The 25,627-nt window shown below is 48.6% G+C and overlaps 1 protein-coding gene across 1 annotated transcript in view; it reads left to right on the plus strand.

Moving 5' to 3' along the window:
* Nucleotides 1-477: 477 nt before the first annotated feature.
* Nucleotides 478-25,627, plus strand: part of sspo (SCO-spondin) — a gene marked incomplete at its 5' end in the record, with an annotated part of 592,643 nt that continues 567,493 nt past the window's right edge. The window contains 8 exons of the mRNA XM_080183006.1: nt 478-578; nt 7,952-8,189; nt 10,542-10,691; nt 12,117-12,257; nt 14,393-14,575; nt 15,265-15,415; nt 20,461-20,620; nt 24,276-24,330. Coding sequence (XP_080039132.1) covers nt 478-578; nt 7,952-8,189; nt 10,542-10,691; nt 12,117-12,257; nt 14,393-14,575; nt 15,265-15,415; nt 20,461-20,620; nt 24,276-24,330 — 1,179 coding nt within the window. The remainder of the gene's footprint in view (nt 579-7,951; nt 8,190-10,541; nt 10,692-12,116; nt 12,258-14,392; nt 14,576-15,264; nt 15,416-20,460; nt 20,621-24,275; nt 24,331-25,627) is intronic.

Below are 25,627 nucleotides of genomic sequence, written 5' to 3' on the forward strand. Positions count from 1 at the left end.
CCTTCCCCCCCGACTATCCTCCCCCCCCCCGACTATCCTTCCCCCCCCGACTATCCTTCCCCCCCCCCGACTATCCTTCCCCCCCCCGACTATCCTTCCCCCCCCCCGACTATCCTTCCCCCCCCCGACTATCCTTCCCCCCCCCCCCCGACTATCCTTCCCTCCCCCGACTATCCTTCCCTCCCCCGACTATCCTTCCCCCCCCCGACTATCCTTCCCTCCCCCGACTATCCTTCCCTCCCCCGACTATCCTTCCCTCCCCCGACTATCCTTCCCCCCCCCCCGACTATCCTTCCCCCCCCCCCGACTATCCTTCCCCCAGCCCCCCCCGACTATCCTTCCCCCCACCCCCCCCGACTATCCTTCCCCCATCCCCCCCACCGACTATCCTTCCCCCATCCCCCCCCCCCCCCCTCCCCCCGATTTGATGGGCTGTGATTGGTCAGTGAGTTGTTTTGATGTGTTTATTATTTGCAGAGTTTCCGCTCCCCACGGAGACGCCGGCAGAGAGGAACGGGACACGGCCCGGATGTTCCGAGTATTCCTGTGCTGATGGCAGTTGTATCACCTTTACACAGGTATGAGGTGAATTCTGTGTCTTTGCAGCAAACCCTGGTGATTTCGTCAACTCTCTGATCTCAACAACAACTTACATTTATATAGCACCCATTAATCCAGCAAAACATCCCGAGCTGGCCCAGGAACACCATGAAATAAAATCTGGTTAGAGATCGGTTTGAATGAATGTCTGAAAGGAGTTTCAGATTATTTACAGCAGACAGGGAGACTCTTCAGCCCATCCTATCCGTGTCATTCCAGTGTTAAAGACCCAGGCCAAAAACTCCAAGATGTTTTATGAAGTTAGCCCAGACCCTAAGATTTACATTTGATTTTGGTACAGGTGTGAGATAAGCTGTATCACTCCAGGTGTGATTCAGTGACCCACTCGGAAACTTTCATCAAACAACATTTATTTAAGAACACAGTTAGAATATTACAAAACAAATTATCAAATCTTTTACCAATTTTTACAGAAATTAAACATGATACAAACCATTGCAGTTGTAAATGCGTCTAGTTTGGGGGCGTTTAAGAGATCTCTGGATAGGTTTATGGACGAAAAGGGATTGGTATAGGCTCGTGGGTCATTGTTTTTGTAACTGGTCGGCGCAACATCGTGGGCCGAAGGGCCTGTTCTGCGCTGTAATGTTCTATGTTCTATGTTCTATAACAGCTGATAACTCTCTGATGTTCCAAGTCACAAACCGTCCCACAATCATACACCCCTTTCTAGGCTTGGCACAGAAAGCGAGTATGCTCACATGATGCTGGCTTTTCAGCTTTTTAACCCCTGCTGTGAACTGGTCCTTTGGATGCTGGATTAAATCTCTGAGACTTCCCAGTCCTGGAACTTTCCAAAAGTATCTGGAGAGAGAGAGAGAGAGACAGAAAGAGAGATGGAGAGCTGTCTGCTCCGACCAGCTTCTAACAACAACTAAACTGAAATTAAGAACTTGGACTTTTCTGTGGGGAAGAAAAACTATCCCCAGGTATCACCTGACCTGTCAATCATGCTCCACCCAGCAATTCCAAAAGGATCATAAAACCCCAGGACACTGCATTAGACCAGATTAAAAATAAACACAATGTCACAATTAGGCTGGAAAATTAGGCGGAGAAATGGCAGATGGAATTTAATCCAGACAAGTGTGAAGTGATACATTTTGGTGGATCTAATGTAGGGAGGAGCTATACAAAATAAATGGCAGAACCATCAGGAGTACTGACACACAGGGACCTGGGTATGCAAATCCACTCATCCTTAAAGGTGGCAGCACAGGTGGAGAGAGTGGTGAAGAAGGTATATGGCATGCTTGCCTTTATTGGACGGGGCATAGAGTATAAAAGTTGGCATATGATGTTACAGTTATATAGAACATTGGTTAGGCCACATTTGGAATACTGCGTCCAGTTCTGGTCGCTGCACTACCAGAAGGATGTGGAGGCTTTGGAGAGAGTGCAGAGGACGTTTACCAGGATGTTGCCTGGTATGGAGGGTCTTAGCTATGAGCAGAGATTGGGTAAACTGGGGTTAATCTCCCTGGAAAGATGGAGGATGAGGGGAGACCTAATAGAGGTGTATAAAATTAGGAAGGTCATTGATAGGGGGAATAGTTGGAAGCTTTTTCCCAGGTCAGAAATGACAAACACAAAGGGTCACAGGTTCAAGGTGAGGGGGGCAAGGTTCAATATGGATATGTGGGGGATGTATTTTACAGAGAGGGTGGTGGGGGCCTGGAATGCACTGCCAAGCAAGGTGGCTGAGGCAGACATGCTGGGATTGATTAAGATTTCTTTAGATAGCCACATGAACAGGCAGGGAATAGAGGGATACAAACAGATGGTCTAGTTAGGAACATATGATCGGTGTAGGCTTGGAGGGCTGAAGGACCTGTTCCTGTGCAGTAATGTTCTTTATACTGTTTCAGTGACAATTAGAGAACACTGGTTACAGACAAAACAGTGCCATTAAAATGCTTGGACTTGCTTGAAAAACCTTTAGAGAAACACAATTAAAATACATTTATTAAAGCACAATATCGTCACACTCTGAAGGAACAACCCACCACATGCCACTCCAGCTCCCTTTCCCTGTAGGCCTGCAATAATAAATCAAATCAAATATGCAATTATGAATGAGGAGCAGGAATAACCATTCAGCCCGTCAATCCTACTCCATCATTCATTATGATCACGGCTGATCTGATTTTGGTTTCATCTCCACATTCCTGCCACACTCAATAACGTTCGAATCTTGGTTAATATGGGAGACAATCTAGGTCTGTGGTTAAAATATACTGTGACTCTGCCTCCACACCCCTTTGTCAGAATGAGATTCTTCTCATCTCTCTCTGAAATGGGAGACTCCTAATGTTTAAATGGTTTCTCATCTTTCTCATGAGGGGGAAGATTTTCTCAGTATCTACCCTGCCAACTCCCCGCATCTTTCATTTTCATACCCGTCATCATTCTGAACACACAAGATGGAAGTACAAAGACTCGGTGAGGGAATTCCAGAGCTTGGCGCCCAGGGAGCTGAAGGCACAAGACTAGAATTAGAGCACAGATATTTCGGGGAATTGTGGGACAGGTTAAAGAGACATTTCTCCCACAATTCCTTAGCTGCTTCTCAGGCTAGAGTTCCTGAGAGAGACCAGCTATAGAGTCATTGAGGTTTACAACTTGTCCATGCTGCCCAGTTTTTAACAGCTAATCCCAATTGCCAGCATTTGGCCCATATCTCTTTATACCCATCATACCCATGTAACTGTCTAAATGCTTTTTAAAAGATAAAATTGTACCTGCCTCTACTACTACCTCTGGCAGCTTGTTCCAGACACTCACCACCTTCTGTGTGAAAAAATTGTCCCTCTGGACACTTTTGTATCTCTCCCCTCTCACCTTAAACCTGTACCCTCTAGTTTTAGACTCCCCTAACTTTGGGAAAAGATATTGACTATCTAGCTGATCTGTGCCCCTCATTACTTTATAGACCTCTACAAGATCACCCCTCAGCCTCCTACGCTCCAGAGGAAAAAGTTCCAGTCTATCCAGCCTCTCCTTATAACTCAATCCATCAAGTCCCGGTAGCATCCTAGTAAATCTTTTCTGCACTCTTTCTAGTTTAATAATATCCTCTCTATAATAGGGTGACCAGAACTGTACACAGTATTCCAAGTGTGGCCTTACCAATGTCTTGTACAACTTAAAGTATAAGTTAAGTTTATTTATTAGTGTCACAAGTAAGGCTTACATTAACATTGCAATGAAGTTACTGTGAAATTCCCCTAGTCGCCACCGTCTGGGTCAATGCACTTAACCAGCATGTCTTTCAGAATGTGGGAGGAAACTGGAGCACCTGGAGGAAGCACACGCAGACGCAGGGAAAAAGTGCAAAATCCACATGGACAGTGACCTGAGCCAGGAATTGAACCTGGGATTCTGTCGCTCTGAGACAACAGTGTTAACCACTGTGCCACCATGCTGCCCCAGCTTCAACAAGACGTCCCAACTCCTGTATTCAATGTTCTGACTGATGAAACCAAGCATGCTAAATGCCTTCTTCACCACTCTGTCCGCCTGTAACTCTACTTTCAAGGAGCTATGAACCTGTAATGTGGAGTTTTTTCAAGGAGCAGCTACTGCGAGTCCTTGATATGTATGTCCCTGTCAGGCAAGGAGGCATTGGTCGAGCTAGGGAACCATGGTGCACTAGGAAAGTTGATTCACTGGTTAAAAAGAAAAAGGAGGCTTATGTCCGGATGAGACTTGAGGGCTCAGATAGTGCACTAGAGAGCTTTAGATTGGCTAGGAGGGAGTTAAAGAGAGAGTTAAAAAGGGCTAAAAGAGGACATGAGAAGACTTTGGCTGATAGGATTAAGGAGAATCCTAAGGCGTTCTATAGATATGTTAAGAACAAAAGGTTGGTTAGGGCAAGATTAGGGCCAGTTAGAGACAGCAGTGGGAATTTGTGTGTGGAACCAGAAGAGATTGGAGAGGCATTGAACCAATATTTCTCTTCGGTGTTCACGCAGGGGGACATGGATATAGCTGTGGAGAACACTGGGTTACAGGGTTGTAAACTGGACAGTATTGTATTCGACATGGAACATAGAACATAGAACATGGAGTTCAGTTACGAGTGGTGTGCCTCAGGGATCTGTTTTGGGGCCACTGCTGTTTGTAATTTTTATAAATGATCTGAATGAGGGTATAGCTGGGTGGATTAGTAAATTTGCTGATGACACCAAAGTCGGAGGTGTGGTAGATAGTGAGGAAGGGTGTCTTAGTCTACAGGGAGACTTGGTCAAGTTGCAGAGCTGGGCCAAGAGGTGGAGGATGGAGTTTAATGCGGAAAAGTGTGAGGTAATTCACTTTGGCAGGAATAATGGTTGTGTAGAGTATAGGGCTAACGGTAGGACTCTGAATAGTGTGGATGAACAGAGGGATCTAGGTGTATGTGTACATAGATCCCTGAAAGTTGGGAATCAAGTAGATAGGGTTGTTAGGAAGGCATACGGTGTCTTGGAGTTTATTGGTAGGGGGATTGAATTTAAGAGCAGCAGCATCATGTTGCAACTGTACAAAACTCTGGTGCGTCCGCACTTGGAGTATTGTGTGCAGTTCTGGTCCCCACATTATAGGAAGGATGTGGAGGCTTTGGAGAGGATGCAGAGGAGGTTTACCAGGATGTTGCCTGGTATGGAGGGGAGGTCCTATGAGGAGAGACTGAGGGATTTGAGGTTGTTCTCATTAAGAACATAAGAACATAAGAAATAGGAGCAGGAGTAGGCCATCTAGCCCTTCGAGCCTGCCCCGCCATTCAATAAGATCATGGCTGATCTGTCGTGGCTCAGTTCCACTTTCCCGCCCTCTCCCCATAACCCTTAATCCCCTCTCTTATCAAAAACCCATCAACCCGCGTTTTAAAAATATTTAGCGAGGCAGCCTCCACCACTTCAACGGGCAGAGAATTCCAGAGATTCACCATCCTTTGAGTGAAGAAGTTCCTCCTCAACTCCGTTCTAAACCGCCCCCCCCTTTATCTTGAGGCTGTGCCCCCTAGTCCTACTGTCTTTTTTGAGCGGGAAGAGTCTCTCCACCTCTATCCTATCCACCCCATTCATCATCTTATACGTCTCAATGAGATCTCCCCTCATTCTTCTAAACTCTAACGAGTACAAGCCTAGTTTATTCAGCCTCTCGTCATAGCTCAACCCCCTCAACTCCGGTATCAGCCTAGTAAACCTCCTCTGCACTCCCTCCAAGGCCAAAATATCTTTGCGCAGGTGCGGCGCCCAAAACTGCACACAGTACTCCAGCTGCGGCCTCACCAATGCCCTATACAGCTGCAGCAAGACCTCCCTACTTTTATATTCAATCCCCCTCGCTATGAAGGCCAGCATCCCATTCGCCTTCCTGACCACATGCTGCACCTGCAAGCTGGGTTTTTGCGACTCATGCACAAGGACCCCGAGGTCCCTCTGCACCGTCGCCTGCTGCAGTTTTTCGCCATGTAAGTAATAGTCCTTCCTACCATTATTCCTACCAAAGTGGACCACCTCACACTTGCCAACATTAAATTCCATTTGCCATTTCCTGGCCCATTCGCCCAGCCTATCTAGATCCTTCTGCAGACTCTCCACACCCTCTGCGCAATTTGCCGTTCCCCCAATCTTGGTGTCATCAGCAAATTTCGACACCCTACACTCGGTTCCCTCCTCCAGATCATCTATATAAATGGTAAAAAGCTGAGGCCCTAGCACCGACCCCTGGGGCACTCCACTAGTCACCAACCGCCAATCCGAATAGCACCCGTTGACCCCCACTCTCTGCCTCCTTTTTGACAACCAATCCTCTATCCTTTATCTATTAGAAAGAAGGCGGCTGCGAGGGGACCTTATTGAAACATATAAGATGATCAGAGGTTTGGATAGGGTGGACAGTGATAGCCTTTTTCCTCGGATAGAGAAAACTAGCACGAGGGGGCATAGCTTTAAATTAAGGGGTGGTAGTTATAGGACGGATGTCAGAGGTAGGTTCTTTACCCAGAGGGTGGTGAGGGATTGGAATGCCCTGCCTGCTGCAGTTGTGGATGCGCCTAGTTTGGGGGCGTTTAAGAGATCCGTGGATAGGTTTATGGATGGAAAGGGTTTGGTTTAGGTTAGAGGGTCATTGTTTTTTAACTGGTCGGCGCAACATCGTGGGCCGAAGGGCCTGTTCTGCGCTGTTATGTTCTATGTACTCCTAGATCTCTTTGTTCTGTAACTCTCCCCAGTGCCCTACCATTAACTGAGTAAGTCCTGCCCTGGTTCAATCTACCAAAATTCATCACCCCACATTTATCTGAATTAAATTCCATAGGGGTGTAGGGGCTGGAGGAGGTTACAGAGATAGGAGAGCTGTAGTGGCTGGAGGAGGTTACAGCGATAGGGAGACGTATAGTGGCTGGTGGAGTTTACAGGGATAGGGAGGGGTGAAGGGGCTGGAGGAGGTTACAGAGATAGGGAAGGGCTGGAGGAGGTGAAGAGAAGAGAGGGGGTGTAGGGACTGGAGGAGGTTACAGAGATAGGGAGGGGTGAACCATGGAGGGATTTGAAAATGAGGTTGAACTTCCTCCCTAACAACACAGTGAGTGTACCTACACCACATGTGGTCTGTAGTGTTTTAAGAAGGCAGCTCACCATCTCCTTCTCAAGGGTACTTTGGGATGGGCAATAGATGCTGGCCAGCAATGATGCCCATGTCGTGGGAATGAATAAAATTCAGAGAGAATGGGCAGAATGGCAACATTCTTATCTGTGTTCATTCCATAATTCAGAGATAAGCATTAGGTGCAGATGCCGGTGTTGGGCTGGGGTAAACACAGTAAGAAGTCTCACAACACCAGGTTAAAGTCCAACGGGTTTATTTGGTAGCACAAGCTTTCGGAGCACTGCTTCTTCATCAGGTGAGTCAGGTGAGGAGCAGGGCTCTGAAAGATCCTGCTACCAAATAAACCTGTTGGACTTTAACCTGGTGTTTGTGAGATTTTTTACTGTTATTATTCAGAGAGACAGAGAGTGATTGGTTGCTCTGAATCTTAGTGACAGAGAGGTTAACCATGGATTGGAGGTGGGGTCAGAGGGAGGGCTTTGGGCTTTAAGGAGGTGTGACACTGAGAGTAATTGTTATGTCCCAGGATTATTCTGGAATGGTGAAGAGTTCTTGTGGACAATGTGTTTGTGGATTGTGGAATCGATTTTCCAGCACTGTTCTCTCATTGCTGAGTGTCTGTGATTGAACCTGCAGAGCTGATACCTCACCCAGGCGAACAGCCACTGTCTGAAACTGATTTGGGTTTTGAGTATTCTCCTGAGAGTTTTGGATTATTTCAATGGTTCTGCTGTAGGTTTGTGATGGAGTTGGTGACTGTAAAGACAGCTCTGGAGAAATGGGCAGGATGACTGTGGATGAGCTGAACTGTGGAGTGTGGTCCCCGTGGGGACTGTGGAGTGTCTGCAGCCAAACCTGTGCAGCTGGAATCCAATCCCGACAACGCGTCTGTGTCAATACATCCACCGATCTGCTCCGGCAGTGCAGAGGACACAATGTGCAGACACAGCAGTGCTTCACCCAGGCCTGTCCCGGTAAGTTGCTATCTGACTGGCTGGGATTTGGGAATGACAGGGAGTGTGGGAGAGCGGGAATGATGCCTCACTTCCTGCTGTGTGGACCAGGTCTGACTGTCACAATCCACATCAGGACAAATGTCCACTGAGACCATTTCATACAGAGTGTTATTGTCCCTCACAATGTACCCCGACACTAACCATTCCTGCTGGCAGCACGGACACAGCACAGGAGTCCATTCAACCCATACTATCTGTAGAAGCTATTGAAAGGGTACAGAGGAGATTTACAAGGATGTTGCCTGGATTGGGAGGCATGCCTTATGAAGATAGGTTGGGGGAGCTGGGACTCTTCTCCCTGGAGAGACGAAGGTTGAGAGGCGACCTGATAGAGGTTTATAAAATGTTGAGTGGAATAGATAGGGTGGATTCTCAGAGGCTATTTCCCCGGGTTGAAATGGTCGCTACGAGAGGACACAGATTTAAGGTGCGGGGAGGAAAGTACAGAAGTGATGTTAGGGGTAAGTTTTTCACTCAGAGGGTGGTGAGTGAATGGAATTGGCTGCCGTCAGTGGTGGTGGAGGCGAACTCGCTGGGGTCTTTTAAAAAACTTCTGGATGAGTATATGGGATTTAGTGGGATTGGGGGTTATAGATAGGTCTATGGATTGGTAGGTGTTGATGTGATCGGCGCAACTCGTGGGCCGAAGGGCCTGTTTGTGCTGTAGTGTTCTGTGTACTATCCATTCCAGCTTTTTCTTATACATCTTGGGACATGGGTGTCGGTGGTTGGCCAGTATTTATTGCCCATCCCTGTTTACCCTTGAGAAGGTGATGGTGAGCTGCCTTCCTGAATCGCTGCTATTGGCCTGTTTAATGATTTGTCTGATTAATATCATTCCCTCACCCCGTTCTTACCTGAAAGAAACCCCCAAGCCCCGTTCTTTCCCCCGCCCCGTTCTTTCCCCCGCCCCGTTCTTTCCCCCGCCCCGTTCTTTCCCCCGCCCCGTTCTTTCCCCCGCCCCGTTCTTTCCCCCTGTAAATTTACCCTTCCATTACCCATATTTCTCCAGTTCTACTTTACAAGTTCCTATTGAATCTTCCAGCGTCCTTTTCAGACAGAGTATTCCAGATTATAAAACTCACTGAGTAAGGAATTTCCTCACCTCCAATTCCCCGATTCTCTTCAATCCATGATCTGTCTCCCTCCTGCCACTGGAAGCACTTTCTCCTGATTTGCTCTCTGTAAACCCTTCCAGATTTTTAATATTTTAATTAAATTTCTCCACCCTGTCCCCCTCCCCCTCTCCCATTCCCCTGCCTCCCCCTCTGCCTCCTCCCCCTCTGCCCCCTCTCCTGTCCCACCACCCCCTCTGCCCCCTCTCCCATCCCACCTCTCCCTCTGCTCCCTCTCCCATCCCACCTCTCCCTCTCCCATCCCACCTCTCCCTCTGTCCCCTCTCCCACCCCACCTCTCCCTCTGTCCCCTCTCCCACCCCACCTCTCCCTCTGACCCTCTCCCATCCCACCTCTCCCACTGCCTCCTCCCCCATTCCCCTGCCTCCCCCTCTGCCCCCTCTCCCGTCCCACCACCCCCTCTGCCCCCTCTCCCGTCCCACCACCCCCTCTGCCCCCTCTCCCATCCCACCTCTCCCTCTGCCCTTCTCCTATCCCACCTCCCCCTCTCCCACCCCCACCCCACCTTCCCCTCTGCTCCCTCTCCCACCCCACCTTCCCCTCTGCCCCCTCTCTCCCCTCTCCCTCTGCTCCCTCTCCCACCCCACCTCTCCCTCTGCCCCCTCTCCCACCCCACCTCTCCCTCTGCCCCCTCTCCCACCCCACCTCTCCCTCTGCCCCCTCTCCCACCCCACCTCTCCCTCTGCCCCCTCCCACCCCACCTCTCCCTCTGCCCCCCCTCCTATCCCACCTCTCCCTCTGCCCCCTCTCCCACCCCACCTCTCCCTCTGCCCCCTCTCCCACCCCACCTTCCCCTCTGCCCCCTCTCCCATCCCACCTTCCCCTCTGCCCCCTCTCCCTCTGCCCCCTCTCCCACCCCACCTTCCCCTCTGCCCCCTCTCCCATCCCACCTTCCCCTCTGCCCCCTCTCCTGTCCCACCTCTCTCTCCGCCCCCTCTCCCTCTCCCTCTCCCACATCTCCCACTGCCTCCCTGACCCCCACCCCCTGCCTGAGAACATTTGAGCAAATCTCCCTCCACACCCTCTCCAAGGCCTTCAATAACCTTCTCTATTTGACCGATTAACCACGCAGACCTGCATCCACTCCTGGTCAGCTTTAGCCAGGCTGTGTTCAGCTTCACTCGGATGTTGTTAATGTGTTTATTCCTCACTCTGACCTTTGACCTCTATGCAGTGGATGGTGAATGGACCGAATGGACGCTGTGGTCAAACTGTACCCAGGACTGTGAGGGGCTGATGATTCGTCATCGAGAATGTATTGGCCCAAAAAACGGAGGAAAACATTGTCTGGAATTGCCAGGGTCACTGGCCACCCTGGACATCAGTAAGTCCACTCTCTGATTGGCCAGCTCAGTATCAGTAACCTCACTCTGATTGGCCAGCTCAGTATCACTAACCTCACTCTGATTGGCCAGCTCAGTATCAGTAACCTCACTCTGATTGGCCAGCTCAATGTCAGTAGCCTCACTCTGATTGGCCAGCTCAATGTCAGTAGCCTCACTCTGATTGGCCAGCTCAATGTCAGTAGCCTCACTCTGATTGGCCAGCTCAATGTCAGTAACCTCACTCTGATTGGCCAGCTCAATGTCAGTAACCTCACTCTAATTGGCCAGCTCAGTATCAGTAACCTCACTCTGATGATTGGCCAGCTCAGTATCACTAACCTCACTCTGATTGGCCAGCTCAGTATCAGTAACCTCACTCTGATTGGCCAGCTCAGTATCAGTAACCTCACTCTGATGATTGGCCAGCTCAGTATCAGTAACCTCACTCTGATTGGCCAGCTCAATGTCAGTAACCTCACTCTGATGATTGGCCAGCTCAGTATCAGTAACCTCACTCTGATTGGCCAGCTCAGTATCAGTAACCTCACTCTGATTGGCCAGCTCAGTATCAGTAACCTCACTCTGATTGGCCAGCTCAGTATCAGTAACCTCACTCTGATTGGCCAGCTCAGTATCACTAACCTCACTCTGATTGGCCAGCTCAGTATCACTAACCTCACTCTGATTGGCCAGCTCAGTATCACTAACCTCACTCTGATTGGCCAGCTCAGTATCACTAACCTCACTCTGATTTATAGAATCCCTACAGCACAGAAAGAGACCATTCAACCCATCAAACCTGCACCAACAACAATCCCAGCCAGACCCTACCCCCGTCACTCCATAAATTTACCCTGATAGCCCCCAACACTGAGGCAGAATTTATCATAACCAATCGAGGAATCAGTGGGGTGGGGGTTGACGATGTCAGGGTGGGGGTGTCGGGGGGTATTTTAATGTGAGCAGATTAGTGAGATTGGATGGAGGGAGCAGGAAATGGGTCACCAGCACAGGATGAGGTTCAGAGACGGCATGAGGCTAACTGGAGAGAAACTGCAAAAGGTGTCAGAGGGCTGGGGGGAAGGGGGGCTTTAGGGGAGGTTTCCCCAGGGGAGAGGTGTAGTCTTTAGGGGAGGTTTGATTTGGGTGTGGGAGGGGTTACTTTGGGGGGTTTGACCTGGGCAAGGGGAGGAGGGGGGTTGTGGGGGGGGCTTTAGGGGAGGTTTGACCTGGGGGGGGTAGCTTTAGGGGAGGTTTGACCTGAGGGGTGGGGAGGGGGGTGCGGGGGTTGCACAGAGTGAGGAGAATCTGCAGCAGCTTTCTGTTTCAGGATATTTTTCTGGCGATTTTTTTTTTGCCTCATGTTAATGACTGTTTTTGCTGCTTTGAGGGAACCTTGTTGAAGCTGGTTTTAATTTCTGTAGCTCCGTGTGACCCGGAGGATTGTCCAAATAAGCAGCACTGTCCTGGTGACTTTGTGATGCGTGATTGTGCCGCCTGCCCTTTGACCTGTGCGGAGTTAAGCACAAAGAACAGCTGCTCCCCAGGAGGGACCTGCTTCTCGGGTAAGTGAGACCATCACAAGCAGAGTGAAGAGGGACACATTGAGAGTGGCAAGGCACTGAGTGCAGTTTCTGAGAAACAAGGCTCCGTGTGTGTGTGTGTGTGTGTGTGTGTGTAACCATGCATGTACGTGCCTCTTCCTGTATCCATGTAATTATAATATCAAACTCAGTTAACTTACATTTACAAAAGTGAAATCTTGTTTGATGTTTTTTGGGGAGGGTAGATCAAAGGGAAGGAGTATATGTGGCTTACCTGCATTTCTGAACGCATTCAACAAGATGCAGGATAAATGTTTATTGGATTGAGGATAATCTATCAGCATGGATATATCAGTGGAAAACAGAGAGTAGGGATTACCTGTGCAATTTTGGGCTGATTAGTGGAGTGTAGCAAGGACAGGGTCAGTTCTGGAGCCACAACTATTCACAATCAATGTCACTGAAAGGACAGCGAGTGATGTATCCAAGTTTGCTTTTGATACAAGGCTGGGTGGGAAGGTGAGCTGTGGGGAGGACACAGAGAGATTACAGAATGATATAGACAGGTTCACTGAGTGGCTGACAAGAAGGCAGGTGGATGATAATGTGGGGAAGTGAGAGGTTATTCAGGTCGGTTGTAAGAACAGAAATGTAGAATACTTTGAGTGAAATCTGTAATAGTTGCTGCAGGTTAGTGTGTAGGTGCAGCGAGCAACCAGGAAGGGAAATAACAGATTGGTGTTTATTGCCAGGGGAATTGGAATACAAGAATAACATCTGCTCCAGATGTTCCAGGTTTTGGTGGGACCACATCTGGAACACCGGCTGCCATTCTGATCTCCACATTTAATAGATGATAATTGTATTGGAGACGGCACAGAGAAGGTTCACTGGATTTGTCCCTGGGGTAAGGGGATTGTCCAATGACCAGAGGCTGGAGTTTAGAATTAGCGGAGATTGCATTGAAAAATCTCACATTCTGAGTGGGTTTGGCAGGGTGGATGCTGAGAGATTGTTTACATTGGCAGTAGGGAGACAGAAGAGAAGTTTGAGGACAGCACAGAAATTAAAGAGAGCGCAATAAGTGGTAAAGGCAGTGTCAGTGATCCTAGTGCCAGACAGATCAGGCAAAAGCAAGACAGAGAGCAAGGGAAGTCTCGACTAAACTGCATTTAGTTCAATGCAAGACGGGCAAGGCAGATGAACTCAGGGCATGGATGGGTACGTGGGACTAGGATATTGTAGCAATTACTAAAACGTGGCTAAGGGAGGGACAGGACTGGCAGCTCAATGTTCCAGGGTACAGATGCTATAGGGAAGATAGAACAGGAGGTGAGAGAGGAGGGGGAGTTGTACTTTTAATTAAGGAAAACATCACGGCCGTACTGAGAGGGGATATATCCAAGGGTTCGCCCACTGGGTCTATGTGGGTAGAACTGAGAAATAAGAAGGGGGAAATCACTTTGATAGGTTTGTACTACAGGCCCCCAAGTAGTCAGTGGGAAATTGAGGAGCAAATATGAAAGGAGATTACAGATAGCTCCAAGAAAAATAGGGTGGTAATAGCAGGGGATTTTAATTTTCCCGACGTGGACTGGGAGAGCCATAGGATTAGAGGGTTGGATGGAGAAATTTGTTGAGCGTATTCAAGAAGAGTTTCTCATTCAGTATGTGGATGGCCCGACTAGAGAGGGGGCAAAACCTGACCTCCTCCTGGGAAATAAGGTCATAGAATTATAGAGATTTACAGCACAGAAACAGGCCCTTTGGCCCAACTTGTCCATGCTGCCCCCTTTTTTTAACCACTAAACTAGTCCCAATTGTCCACATTTGCCCCATATCCCTCTATACCCATGTAACTGAGTGTCTGGAACAAGCTGCCAGAGGTAGTAGTAGAGGCGGGTACAATTTTATCTTTTAAAAAACGTTTAGACAGTTACATGGGTAAGATGGATGAGGGGTAAATACTCAAGGGAGGGTAGGTGAGGGGTAAATACTGGAGGGAGAGTGGGCACAGGGTGAATATTGGAGGGAGGGTAGGTGAGGGGTAAATACTCGAGGGAGGGTAGGTGAGGGGTAAGTACTCAAGGGAGGATAGGTCTGGGTTTGCCCCATGTGCCTCCCAGTCTCTCTGAACTGTGTTGTGTTGTGTCCAGGTTGCTGGTGCCCCCAGGGGTTGCTGTTGGATGATAACCAGCGATGTGTCGTCCCTGCGGACTGCCCCTGTCACGTGGACGGACTGAAATACTGGCCTGGTCAACTGGTCAAAGTGAACTGTGAGATCTGTACCTGTCAACAGGGCCACCTGGAGTCCTGTTACTACAACCCCGAGTGTTCAGGTAAGAAGGTGGAAATCGTGGAATTCAAGGCCTAGGGCGAGAGAAATCCGGGATAAGAGAGGATCCGAGACATCGCGTGTGTCAGAGATCCAGAATACACGAGGAGAAAGACTGATGGGACCATGAGGGTCTGAGGGCAGGGTCCAGGGTTATTATGTTAGAGATTAGGGAGGGAATGGAGGGTACGTGCGGGGGTGAGGTGGGGGGTAATGGGGGGAGTTATTGTCAGAATTTCAGAATGGGATATAAGGCTATGGATGGTACTTGGCCCGAGGGGGAATTGGGGGTTGCGAGGTGTGAGTTTTGAATTGGGATTCAGGCTGAGTGAGAGGGAGGGGGAGAGGGTTATGAGGATTATAGGGGTAGAGGTTATTGGGAGAGATTATAGGGTGAGGATAGTGAACCAGGGCAGCGAGTGAGTGACGAGAGAGCATTAAATTCCAGAAACACCCACTGAGGATCGAGGCAAGTTCCGAGATGTGAGGGAGATTCCGGGGAGCTTGGGGGATTCCGGGGAATGGGGGAGATTCCGGGGAGTGTGGGGGATTCCAGGGAATGGGCGAGATTCCGGGGAGTGTGGGGGATTCTGGGGAGTGAGGGGAGTCATGATAAGAGGCTGATATCCAAAGGGAATTCCAGTTATGTTCCAACTGTTTGAATCCTGATGTTTTTGTTTTTTCCGATCTCAGTGGACTGCGGATGGTCAAGTTGGTCTCTGTGGGGTGAGTGTTTGGGTCCCTGTGGTGTTCAGAGTGTCCAGTGGTCATTTCGCAGCCCCAATAACCCCAAACAACATGGACATGGCAACGCATGCCGCGGAATCTATCGTAAAGCTCGAAGGTAATTCCCTCGCTGGCATTGGGAATTGTTTCTGGAAGGTTCTCAGACTGAGATTCACGGCCCTCAGTTTGGGTCTTGGGCTCTGTAATTTGAAGTTCGTTGTTTTAGGGTTCAGGATTTTGATGTTTATTGTAAGGGGAATTAAATATAAAATAGGAATGTTTTACTACATGTATAGGGCCAAAAACAACAAAGAACAGACAGCACAGGAACAGGCCCTTCAGCCCTCCAAGCCTGCACCAATCACATTGTCCTATCTAGACTAACCCTTTATATCCCTCTATTTCCCATGTGTCCATGTATCTATCCCGTTAAGTTTTAAATGTGGCGAATGTATCTGCCTCACTGGACAGTGCATTCCAGACTCCCACCACCCTCTGTGTAAAAAACTCCCCCCACACATCTCCACTGAACCCCATCCCCTCTTATCTTGAACTTGTGCCCCTTGTAATTGTCATTTCTGCCCTGGGAAGAAACTTCCAATTGTTCATCCTATCCATACCCATCATAATAGTATAAACTTCTATCAGGTCGCCCCTCAGTTCCGTCTTTCCAGGGAGAATAATCCCAGTTTATTAAATCTCTCCTCATAGCAAATACCCTCCATGCCAGGCAACATCCTGGTAAACTTTTTCTGCACTCTCTCCAAAGCCTCTACATCCTCTTGGCAATGTGGTGACCAGAACTGGACACAGTATTCCAAATGTGGCCTAACCAACGGTTTGTACAACCGTAACATAATTTTCCAACTTTTATACTCGATGCCCCGGGCGATGAAGGCAAGCATGCCACATGCTTTCTTCACCACCTTTTCCACCTGTGCTGCCACTTTTAAGCATCTGTGGGCCTGTACTCCCAGATCTCTCTGTGTCTCTATGCTGCTGATGGTTCAGCCATTTATGTTATAGCTCCCATCTGAATTGGATCAACCAAAATGCATCACCTCACATTTGCCCTAATTATGGGGCAGGCACATTCCTGTAAGGATGAAGGATAAGTATGGCAAACATGGCTTGGTTTTGAGAAGGGGAGGTCATGTCTCACTAACTTGATCGAGTTTATCGAGGAAGTGACGGAGATGATTGATGAGGGTAGGGCAGCAGATGTTGTCTACATGGACTTCAGTAAGGCCTTTGACAGGGTCCCTCATGGTAGGCTCATGAAGAAAGTAAGGAGGTGTGGGATAGAAGGAAATTTGGCTGATTGGATAAGTAACTGGCTGTCGCATAGAAGACAGAGAGTGGTGGTGGAGGGAAAATTTTCAGACTGGAGACCAGTTACCACAGGGTGTACCACAGGGGTCGGTGCTGGGTCCTCTGCTATTTGTGATTTTTATCAATGACTTGGAAGAGGGGGTTGAAGGGTGGGTTAGTAAATTTGTTGATGACACCAAGATTGGTGGAGTAGTGGATGAGGTGGAGGGCTCTTGTAGGCTGCAAAGAGACATTGATAGGATGCAGAGCTGGGCCGAAAAGTGGCAGTTGGAGTTTAACCCTGATAAGTGTGAGGTGATTCATTTTGGTAGGAAAAACTTGAATGCAGATTGCAGGGTCAACGGCAGGGTCCTGAGGAATGTGGAGGAACAGAGAGATCTTGGGGTTCATATCCACAGATCTTTGAAAGTTGCCACTCAAGTGGATAGAGCCGTGAAGAAGGCTTATAGTGTGTTAGTGTTTATTAACAGGGGGTTTGAGTTTAAAAGTCGTGGGGTTATGCTGCAACTGTACAGGACCTTGGTGAGACCACATTTGGAATATTGTGTTCAGTTCTGGTCACCTCACTATAAGAAGGATGTGGAAGCCTTGGAGAGAGTGCAGAGGAGATTTACCAGGATGCTGCCTGGTTTGGAGGGTAGGTCTTATGAGGAAAGGCTGAGGGAGCTGGGGCTTTTCTCTTTAAAGTGGAGGAAGATAAGAGGCGACTTAATAGAGGTTTATAAGATGATGGGGGCGTTTGATAGAGTGGACATGCAGAGACTATTTCCTCGGGTGGATGTAGCTGTTACTAGGGGGCATAACATAGAACATAGAACATTACAGCGCAGAACAGGCCCTTCGGCCCACGATGTTGCGCCGACCAGTTACAAAACAATGACCCACTAACCTAAACCAATCCCTTCTCGTCCATAAACCTATCCACGGATCTCTTAAACGCCCCCAAACTAGTCGCATTTACAACTGCAGCAGGCAGGGCATTCCAATCCCTCACCACCCTCTGGGTAAAGAACCTACCCCTGACATCCGTCCTATAACTACCACCCCTTAATTTAAAGCCATGCCCCCTCGTGCTAGATTTCTCCATCAGAGGAAAAAGGCTATTACTATCCACCCTATCTAAACCTCTAATCATCTTATATGTTTCAATAAGATCCCCTCTTAGCCGCCTTCTTTCCAGCGAAAACAACCCCAAATCCCTCAGCCTCTCCTCATAGGACCTCCCCTCCATACCAGGCAACATCCTGGTAAACCTCCTCTGCACCCTCTCCAAAGCCTCCACATCCTTCCTGTAATGTGGGGACCAGAACTGCACACAGTACTCCAAGTGCGGCCGCACCAGAGTTGTGTACAGTTGCAACATGACGCTGCGACTCCTAAATTCAATCCCCCTACCAATAAACGCCAAGACACCGTATGCCTTCTTAACAACCTTATCTACTTGACTCCCAACTTTCAGGGATCTATGTACACATACACCTAGATCCCTCTGTTCATCCACACTATTCAAAGTCCTCCCGTTAGCCCTATACTCGACACATCTGTTATTCCTACCAAAGTGAATTACCTCACACTTCTCCGCATTAAACTCCATCCGCCACCTCTCGGCCCAGCTCTGCAACCTGTCTAAGTCTTCCTGCAAACTATGACACCCTTCATCACTATCTACCACACCTCCGACTTTGGTGTCATCAGCAAACTTACTAATCCACCCAACTATACCCTCATCCAGATTATTAATAAAAATTACAAACAGCAGTGGCCCCAAAACAGATCCCTGAGGCACACCACTCGAAACCGAACTCCATGATGAATATTTACCATCAACCACCACCCTCTGTCTCCTATCCGCTAGCCAATTCCTGATCCAATTCCCTAGAGGGAATTGGATCAGGTTCTATAACTATAAGGTTCATGGTGGGAGATATGGGAGGGATGTCCAAAGTAGATTCTTTACTCAGAGAGTGGTTGGGGTGTGGAATACACTGCCTGCTGTGATAGTGGAGTCGGACACTTTAGGAACTTCCAAGCGGGTATTGGATAGGCACATGGAGCACTCCAGAATGATAGGGAGTGGGATAATTTGATCCTGAGTTTGTTCATAGCTCGGCACAACTTTGAGGACGAGTATAGTATATAGTATATAATCTACTATACTCCTTATACACCTATAACTGTGTGGCCAAATTCCCCTCCAATTCGATTTTCAAATTTGCTGACGACTCCACCGAAGTGGGTCGGATCTTAAACAATGAAGAGACAGAGTACAGGAATGAGATAGAGAATCTGGTGAACTGGTGCGGCAACAATAATCTCTCCCTCAATGTCAACAAAATAGCGGAGATTGTCATCAACTTCAGGAAGCGTAAAGGAGAACATGCCCCTGTCTGCATCAATGGGAATGAAGTAGAAAGGGTCGAGAGCTTCATGTTTTTAGATGTCCAGATCACCAACAACCTGACCTGGTCCCTCCATGCCGACACTATAGTTAAGAAAGCCCCACCAACACCTCTACTTTCTTAGAAGACTAAGGAAATTTGGCATGTCAGCTACGACTCTCACCAACTTTTACAGATGCCCCATAGAAAGCATTCTTTCTGGTTGTATCACAGCTTGGTCTGGGCTCCTGCTCTGCCCAAGACTGCAAGGAACTACAAAAGGTCATGAATGTAGCCCAATCCATCACCCAAACCAGCCTCCCATCCATTGACTCTGTCTACACTTCCCGCTGCCTCGGCAAAGCAGCCAGCATAATTAAGGACCCCATGCACCCTGGATATTCTCTCTTCCACCTTCTTCTCTCAGGAAAAAGGTACAAAAGTCTGAGATCACGTGCCAACCGACTGAAGAACTACTTCTTCCCTGCTGCTGTCAAACTTTTGAATGGACCTACCTCACATTACGTTGATCTTTCTGTACACCCTAGCTGTGACTGTAACACTACATTCTGCACTCTCTCCTTTCCTTCTTTATGAACGGTATGCTTTGTCTGTATAGCGTGCAAGAAACAATACTTTTCACTGTATGTTAATACATGTGACAATGATAAATCAAATCAAATCAATCTCCTTAAATGACCAATATTCAAGCAAGCATTGTAGGAATGTTCCCTCCATGGATAATCTATCTGTCCTGATTCAGCATCACCCACATCCTGAAAATGATTAAAAGCTACAATTATTCTCTTGTTGATACACAATGTGAATCTTTCTGAAAAGAGGGAAATCTTGCTGAATCTTTACGATATGCTGTGTCTGCAGAGCATGCAGGAAACAATGCACTGTATATTAATACACGTGATAATAATAAATCAAATCAAATTGCTAAAGGCAAGTGTGCCTCCTGCCCTTTTCACTACCCTTCTGCTGTCAGGGATCTATGGGCAGGATGAGGAAAGTTTGAACAGGAGTTCATTGGAGTTTAGAGTATTGAGGTGTGATCTGACTGTAATATAAACAATCCTGAGGGGGTGGGGGGTGGCAGGGTGGGTGCTGAGTGGAACCCACACCCTGCTCCCCCCTTCCGTGTGGGGGAGACCAGGAGACACAGTCTAAAAACAATGGATCTTCATTGAGGATTTGAGGAATATATTTCTCTGGGAGGAGGACAGGTGTTTGGAACTCTTTTTTCCCCAGAGAATGGTGGAGTCAGGGTCAGTGTGACGTGGAGAGATTATTGATGAACCAGGGAGATGGATATTATTGGGTCAGGCAGGAGACTGACGTCAAACCACAATCTGATCAGTTATAACCTCAGCACAATTGGCCTGAAGGCCTACCCTAACTCCTAATTGGTCCGTTCATATTGCTTCTCTCTCTGTGACTGTTTCAGATGTCAGACCCCTCCGTGCCAGGATTGTCAGTTCCAGGGCAGATCCTATTCAATGGGGGAACGTTGGCGAGTCGGCCAGTGTGAAGTTTGTCAGTGTTTTGAACAGCTCCGAGTGGACTGCTCCACATACTGTCCGTACACAGCCCTGGGGTGTCCACAGGTAAGGACCAGGTAACACCTGGCCTCGCGTTGTCATCGCTTTGGGGTTTGTGAAGATTCAGTAGAGACCATTTTCCCAGGGTGCCCAGAGCTGGCAGACATTCCCACCACCTCTCCCCCAACACCCCACGTTCTCAGAAACAGGACGGGGTCATTCAGCCGGTTAGATATGAATATTTACTATCCCGTTTGAGAGTGAGGAACCTGACTCAGAAACAACTGTGCTAAACTTAAATAAGGATAGTTAAAACCAGCGAAACCTTCAGCCCATCACGTCCATACCGATATGAGGACACCAGGTGCCCTTTCTAATCCCACCTTCCTGCACACGGCCCTTAGCCCTGTAGCTTACAGCACTCAAGGTGCAGATCCAGGTCCTCTTAGGGTCTCTGCCTCCTCCACCACCAACTCGGGCAGCAAATCCCAAACACCCACTACCCTCTGTGTAAAAACATTCTTTCTCATGCCCCCTCTACACCTGCTGCCACTTTGAATCTATGTCCACTGGATCTAAAATTCTCCTGATGTGGGGATGCCGGTGTTGGACTGGGGTAAACACAGTAAGAAGTCTCACAACACCAGGTTAAAGTCCAACAGGTTTATTTGGCAGCAAAAGCCACTGGCTTTCAGAGTGCTGTTCCTTCGTCAGCTGAGTGGGAATTCTGTTCACAAACAGGGCATACGAAGACACAAACTCAGTTTACAAAACATGGTTGGAATGTGAGTCTTTACAGGTAATCAGATCTTAAAGGTACAGACAATGTGAGTGGAGAGAGGGTTAAGCACAGGTTAAAGAGATGGGTATTGTCTCCAGACAGGACAGTTAGAGAGATTTTGCAAACCCAGGCACGTCGTGGGGGTTACAGATAGTGTGACATGGACCCAAGATCCCTGTTGAGGCCGTTCTCATGTGTGCAGAACTTGGCTATCAGTCTTTAGCTATCAGTTCTAGAATTCTCCACCAAGGGAAACAATTTTATTCTGTCCACTCTGTCACTTCCCCTGATAATTCTGTACACCTCAATCACACCACCCCTCAGCCTTCTCTGTTCCAAGGAAAATTACCTCAACCTATCCAATCTCTCCTTGTAGGTACACTTTTCTAACGCTGGCAACATTCTTGTGAACCTCGTCTGCAGTCTTTCCAGAGCAGTTACTTCCTTCCTGTAATGTGGTGACCAGAACTGCACACAATGCTCCAAATATTAACACTCACTCGTGTTTTATACGATTCCAACGTTAAGTCCTTACTGTTATATTGTATTCCTCTGGCAATGAAGGAAAGCATTCTATATGCCTTCTTTATAACCTTGTCTACGTAAACTGCTGCCTTTAGGGACCTGTGTATTTATACACCAAGATATCTCACTTTATCTACCCCTCTCAATATATTCCATTATGTACTCCATATATCTGTTTGGCCTCCCTAACTTCATAAGACCCTTGTCAGACCCCACTTGGAGTACTGTGCGCAGTTCTGGTCGCCTCACTACAGGAAGGATGTGGAAGCTATTGAAAGGGTGCAGAGGAGATTTACAAGGATGTTGCCTGGATTGGGAGGCGTGCCTTATGAAGATAGGTTGAGGGAGCTGGGACTCTTCTCCCTGAAGAGACGAAGGTTGAGAGGCGACCTGATAGAGGTTTATAAGATGTTGAGAGGAATAGATAGGGTGGATTCTCAGAGGCTATTTCCCAGGGCTGAAATGGTCACTATGAGAGGACACAGGTTTAAGGTGCTGGGAAGCAAGTACAGAGGAGATGTTTGGGGGAAGTTTTTCACTCAGAGGGTGGTGAGTGAGTGGAATCGGCTGCCGTTGGTGGTAGAGGCGAACTCGCTGGGGTCTTTTAAAAGACTTCTGGATGAGTACATGGGATTTAATGGGATTGGGAGTTACAGATAGTTCTATGGCCTGGTAGGTATAGATGTGATCAGCGCAACTTGTGGGTCGAAGGGCCTGTTTGTGCTGTAGTGTTCTATGTTCTAACTGCAACACCTCACTCTTCTCTATGTTAAAATCCATCTGCCGCTTTACCGCCCACTCCACCAACACACCGATAGATTAAAGCTATCCTCTACGCTATCCATATTCGGCTAATCTTTGTGTCGGCTGCAAATTTTCCAATCGTACCCCCCATGTTCATATCCAAATCATTAACATATAACACAAACAGCAAGGGTCCCAACACTGAGCCCTGTGGAACACCACTCCAAACAACTTTCCATTCACAGGGCATCCATCGATTATTACCCTTTCCTGTCAGACCCAGTTTTCTATATTACCCTGTATCCAATGGGCTTTCACTTTGTGACCAATCTTATGGAATAATGGGAAGACGGAGGATTTGGAAAGATTTAAAAACAAACAAAAGACGACCACAAAATAATCAAGAGAGAGAAGATAATCTCTGAGGGTAAATTAGTAAATAATCTCAAAACTAACAGCAAGATCTTCTTTAAACATATAAAAAAGAAGAGGATCACAGGATGGTTACAGAACAGAATGAGACCATTCAGCCCATTCTGTGGTTACTGATTCTCAGTCAGAGCAGTTGATCAAGTGTAACTCCCTGCCTATTGCCCATGGCCCATTTTTCTTTATCCAACGATAGTTCAATTCTCTTTCAAAAACCTCGACTGAACCTGTTCCCACCCCCCTTTTTGATAGAACATTCCAGATCCTCTCCCCGATTTTTCTGATAGAATATTCCAGATCCTCCCCGATCTCTCTGATAGAACATTCCAGATCCTCTCCCGATCTCCCTGATAGAACATTCCAGATCCTCCCTCAATCTCTCTGACAGAACATTCCAGATCCTTCCCCATTCTCTCCGATAGAACATTCCAGATCCTCTCCCCATCTCACCAATAGAACATTCCAGATCCTTCCCTGATCTCTCTGACAGAACATTCTAGATCCTTCCTCAATCTCTCTGATAGAACATTCTGGAGCCTGCATGGTAGATATTTTTCTCCATGTCTCTGGCTGTTTTGGCAATGTCCTCAGGTGTGTTCAGTTTGGAGATGGGGAAGGAACGGCAGCGGGAATCTAACACCCAGAGACGGGAGGTGATAAATTTCCATGGAGACAGATTTCCAATATGGCTGCATTCAGCTGGCCAATCGGTGTCCGGTTTTTCCAATATCGAGTTTAACGTCATTTACGTGACAGAATGTTGTAAAGATCAGCCAATGGGAACAGCTTCTCTTTATCTCCCTTATCTAAAGCTGTCACCATTGTATCTGCTGCTATTGAATAAGAACATAAGAAATAGGAGCAGGAGTTGGCCATCCAGCCCCTCGGGCCTGCTCCCCCATTCAATAAGATCATGGCTGATCTGATAGTGGTTCAGTTCCACTTACCCACTGCCCTGCTCCCCATAACCCTTAACTCCTTTACTGTTCTTCCCTCGATCTCCTTCACTCCCAGGAGAACAGCCCCAGCTTCTCCAGCCAGACTTGTGGTTAAAATCCTTAATCTTGGAGCAATTTGGGTGAATCTCTGGGAGCTCATACCCTTCCCAGTGTGTGTGGAGCACAACTGGACCCAGTGTCTGGCAATGAGTGACCCTGAGCTTTCTGAGGGTTGGGAGCTGGGAATGAGCCGTGGGCAGTGAGCTTTCTCAGACTCTGAGTAATGTTTCTCCTTTTCCCACAGGGTCAAAGACTTGTCCTGGGCTCACCGGAACAATGCTGCTACTGTAGCCCAGAAGGTGAGGCCAATGACAGCCAGGGTCACCAGGAAGTGGGGGTCATTGAGGGAGGGGGTGGGGGTCAGTGAGGGAGGGATGGGAAGGTCATTGAGGGATGTAGGGGATCATTGGAAGGGAGGGTAGTGAAGGAGAGGATGGGGGTCAGTGAGGGAGGGTGAGAGGTTCATTGAAGGAGGGGTGGAGGGCTCAGTGGTGGAGGGGGTGGGGGGGTCAGTGAGGGAGGGAGTGGGAAGGCCAGGGTCTCTGTCTCTCCGTCTCCTTCTCTCTTGCTCTCTGTCAATCTCCCCCTCTGTCAATCTCTCTCTCTGCCTCTCTGTCCATCTCTCTCTCTCTCTCTCTCTCTCTCTGCCCCTCTCTGATCTCTCTCTGTCTCCCTCTCTTTCTCTCTGCATCTCACCTTTTCTCTCTCTCTCTGTCTCTCCCTATCTCTTTCTGTCTCTCTCTCTCGTCTCTTTCTCTCTCCGTGCCTCTCTCTTCCTCCGTGCCTCTCTCTCTCTCTCCGTGCCTCTCTCTCTCTCTCCGTGCCTCTCTCTCTCTCTCCGTGCCTCTCTCTCTCTCTCCGTGCCTCTCTCTCTCTCTCCGTGCCTCTCTCTCTCTCTCCGTGCCCCTCTCTCTCTCTCCGTGCCTCTCTCTCTCTCTCCGTGCCTCTCTCTCTCTCTCCGTGCCTCCCTCTCTCTCTCCGTGCCTCCCTCTCTCTCTCCGTGCCTCTCTCTCTCTCTCCGTGCCTCCCTCTCTCTCTCCGTGCCTCTCTCTCTCTCTCCGTGCCTCTCTCTCTCTCTCCGTGCCTCTCTCTCTCTCTCCGTGCCTCTCTCTCTCTCTCCGTGCCTCTCTCTCTCTCTCCGTGCCTCTCTCTCTCTCTCCGTGCCTCTCTCTCTCTCTCCGTGCCTCTCTCTCTCTCTCCGTGCCTCTCTCTCTCTCTCCGTGCCTCTCTCTCTCTCTCCGTGCCTCTCTCTCTCTCTCCGTGCCTCTCTCTCTCTCTCCGTGCCTCTCTCTCTCTCTCCGTGCCTCTCTCTCTCTCTCCGTGCCTCTCTCTCTCTCTCCGTGCCTCTCTCTCTCTCTCCGTGCCTCTCTCTCTCTCTCCGTGCCTCTCTCTCTCTCTCTCCGTGCCTCTCTCTCTCTCTCTCCGTGCCTCTCTCTCTCTCTCCGTGCCTCTCTCTCTCTCTCCGTGCCTCTCTCTCTCTCTCCGTGCCTCTCTCTCTCTCTCTCTGTGCCTCTCTCTCTCTCTCCGTGCCTCTCTCTCTCTCTCTCCGTGCCTCTCTCTCTCTCTCTCTCCGTGCCTCTCTCTCTCTCTCTCCGT

Source organism: Carcharhinus amblyrhynchos, unplaced genomic scaffold (genome assembly GCF_965287045.1).
Source record: "Carcharhinus amblyrhynchos unplaced genomic scaffold, sCarAmb.v2.hapA chromosome_114, whole genome shotgun sequence".
NCBI classification, from domain to species: Eukaryota; Metazoa; Chordata; class Chondrichthyes; order Carcharhiniformes; family Carcharhinidae; genus Carcharhinus; species Carcharhinus amblyrhynchos.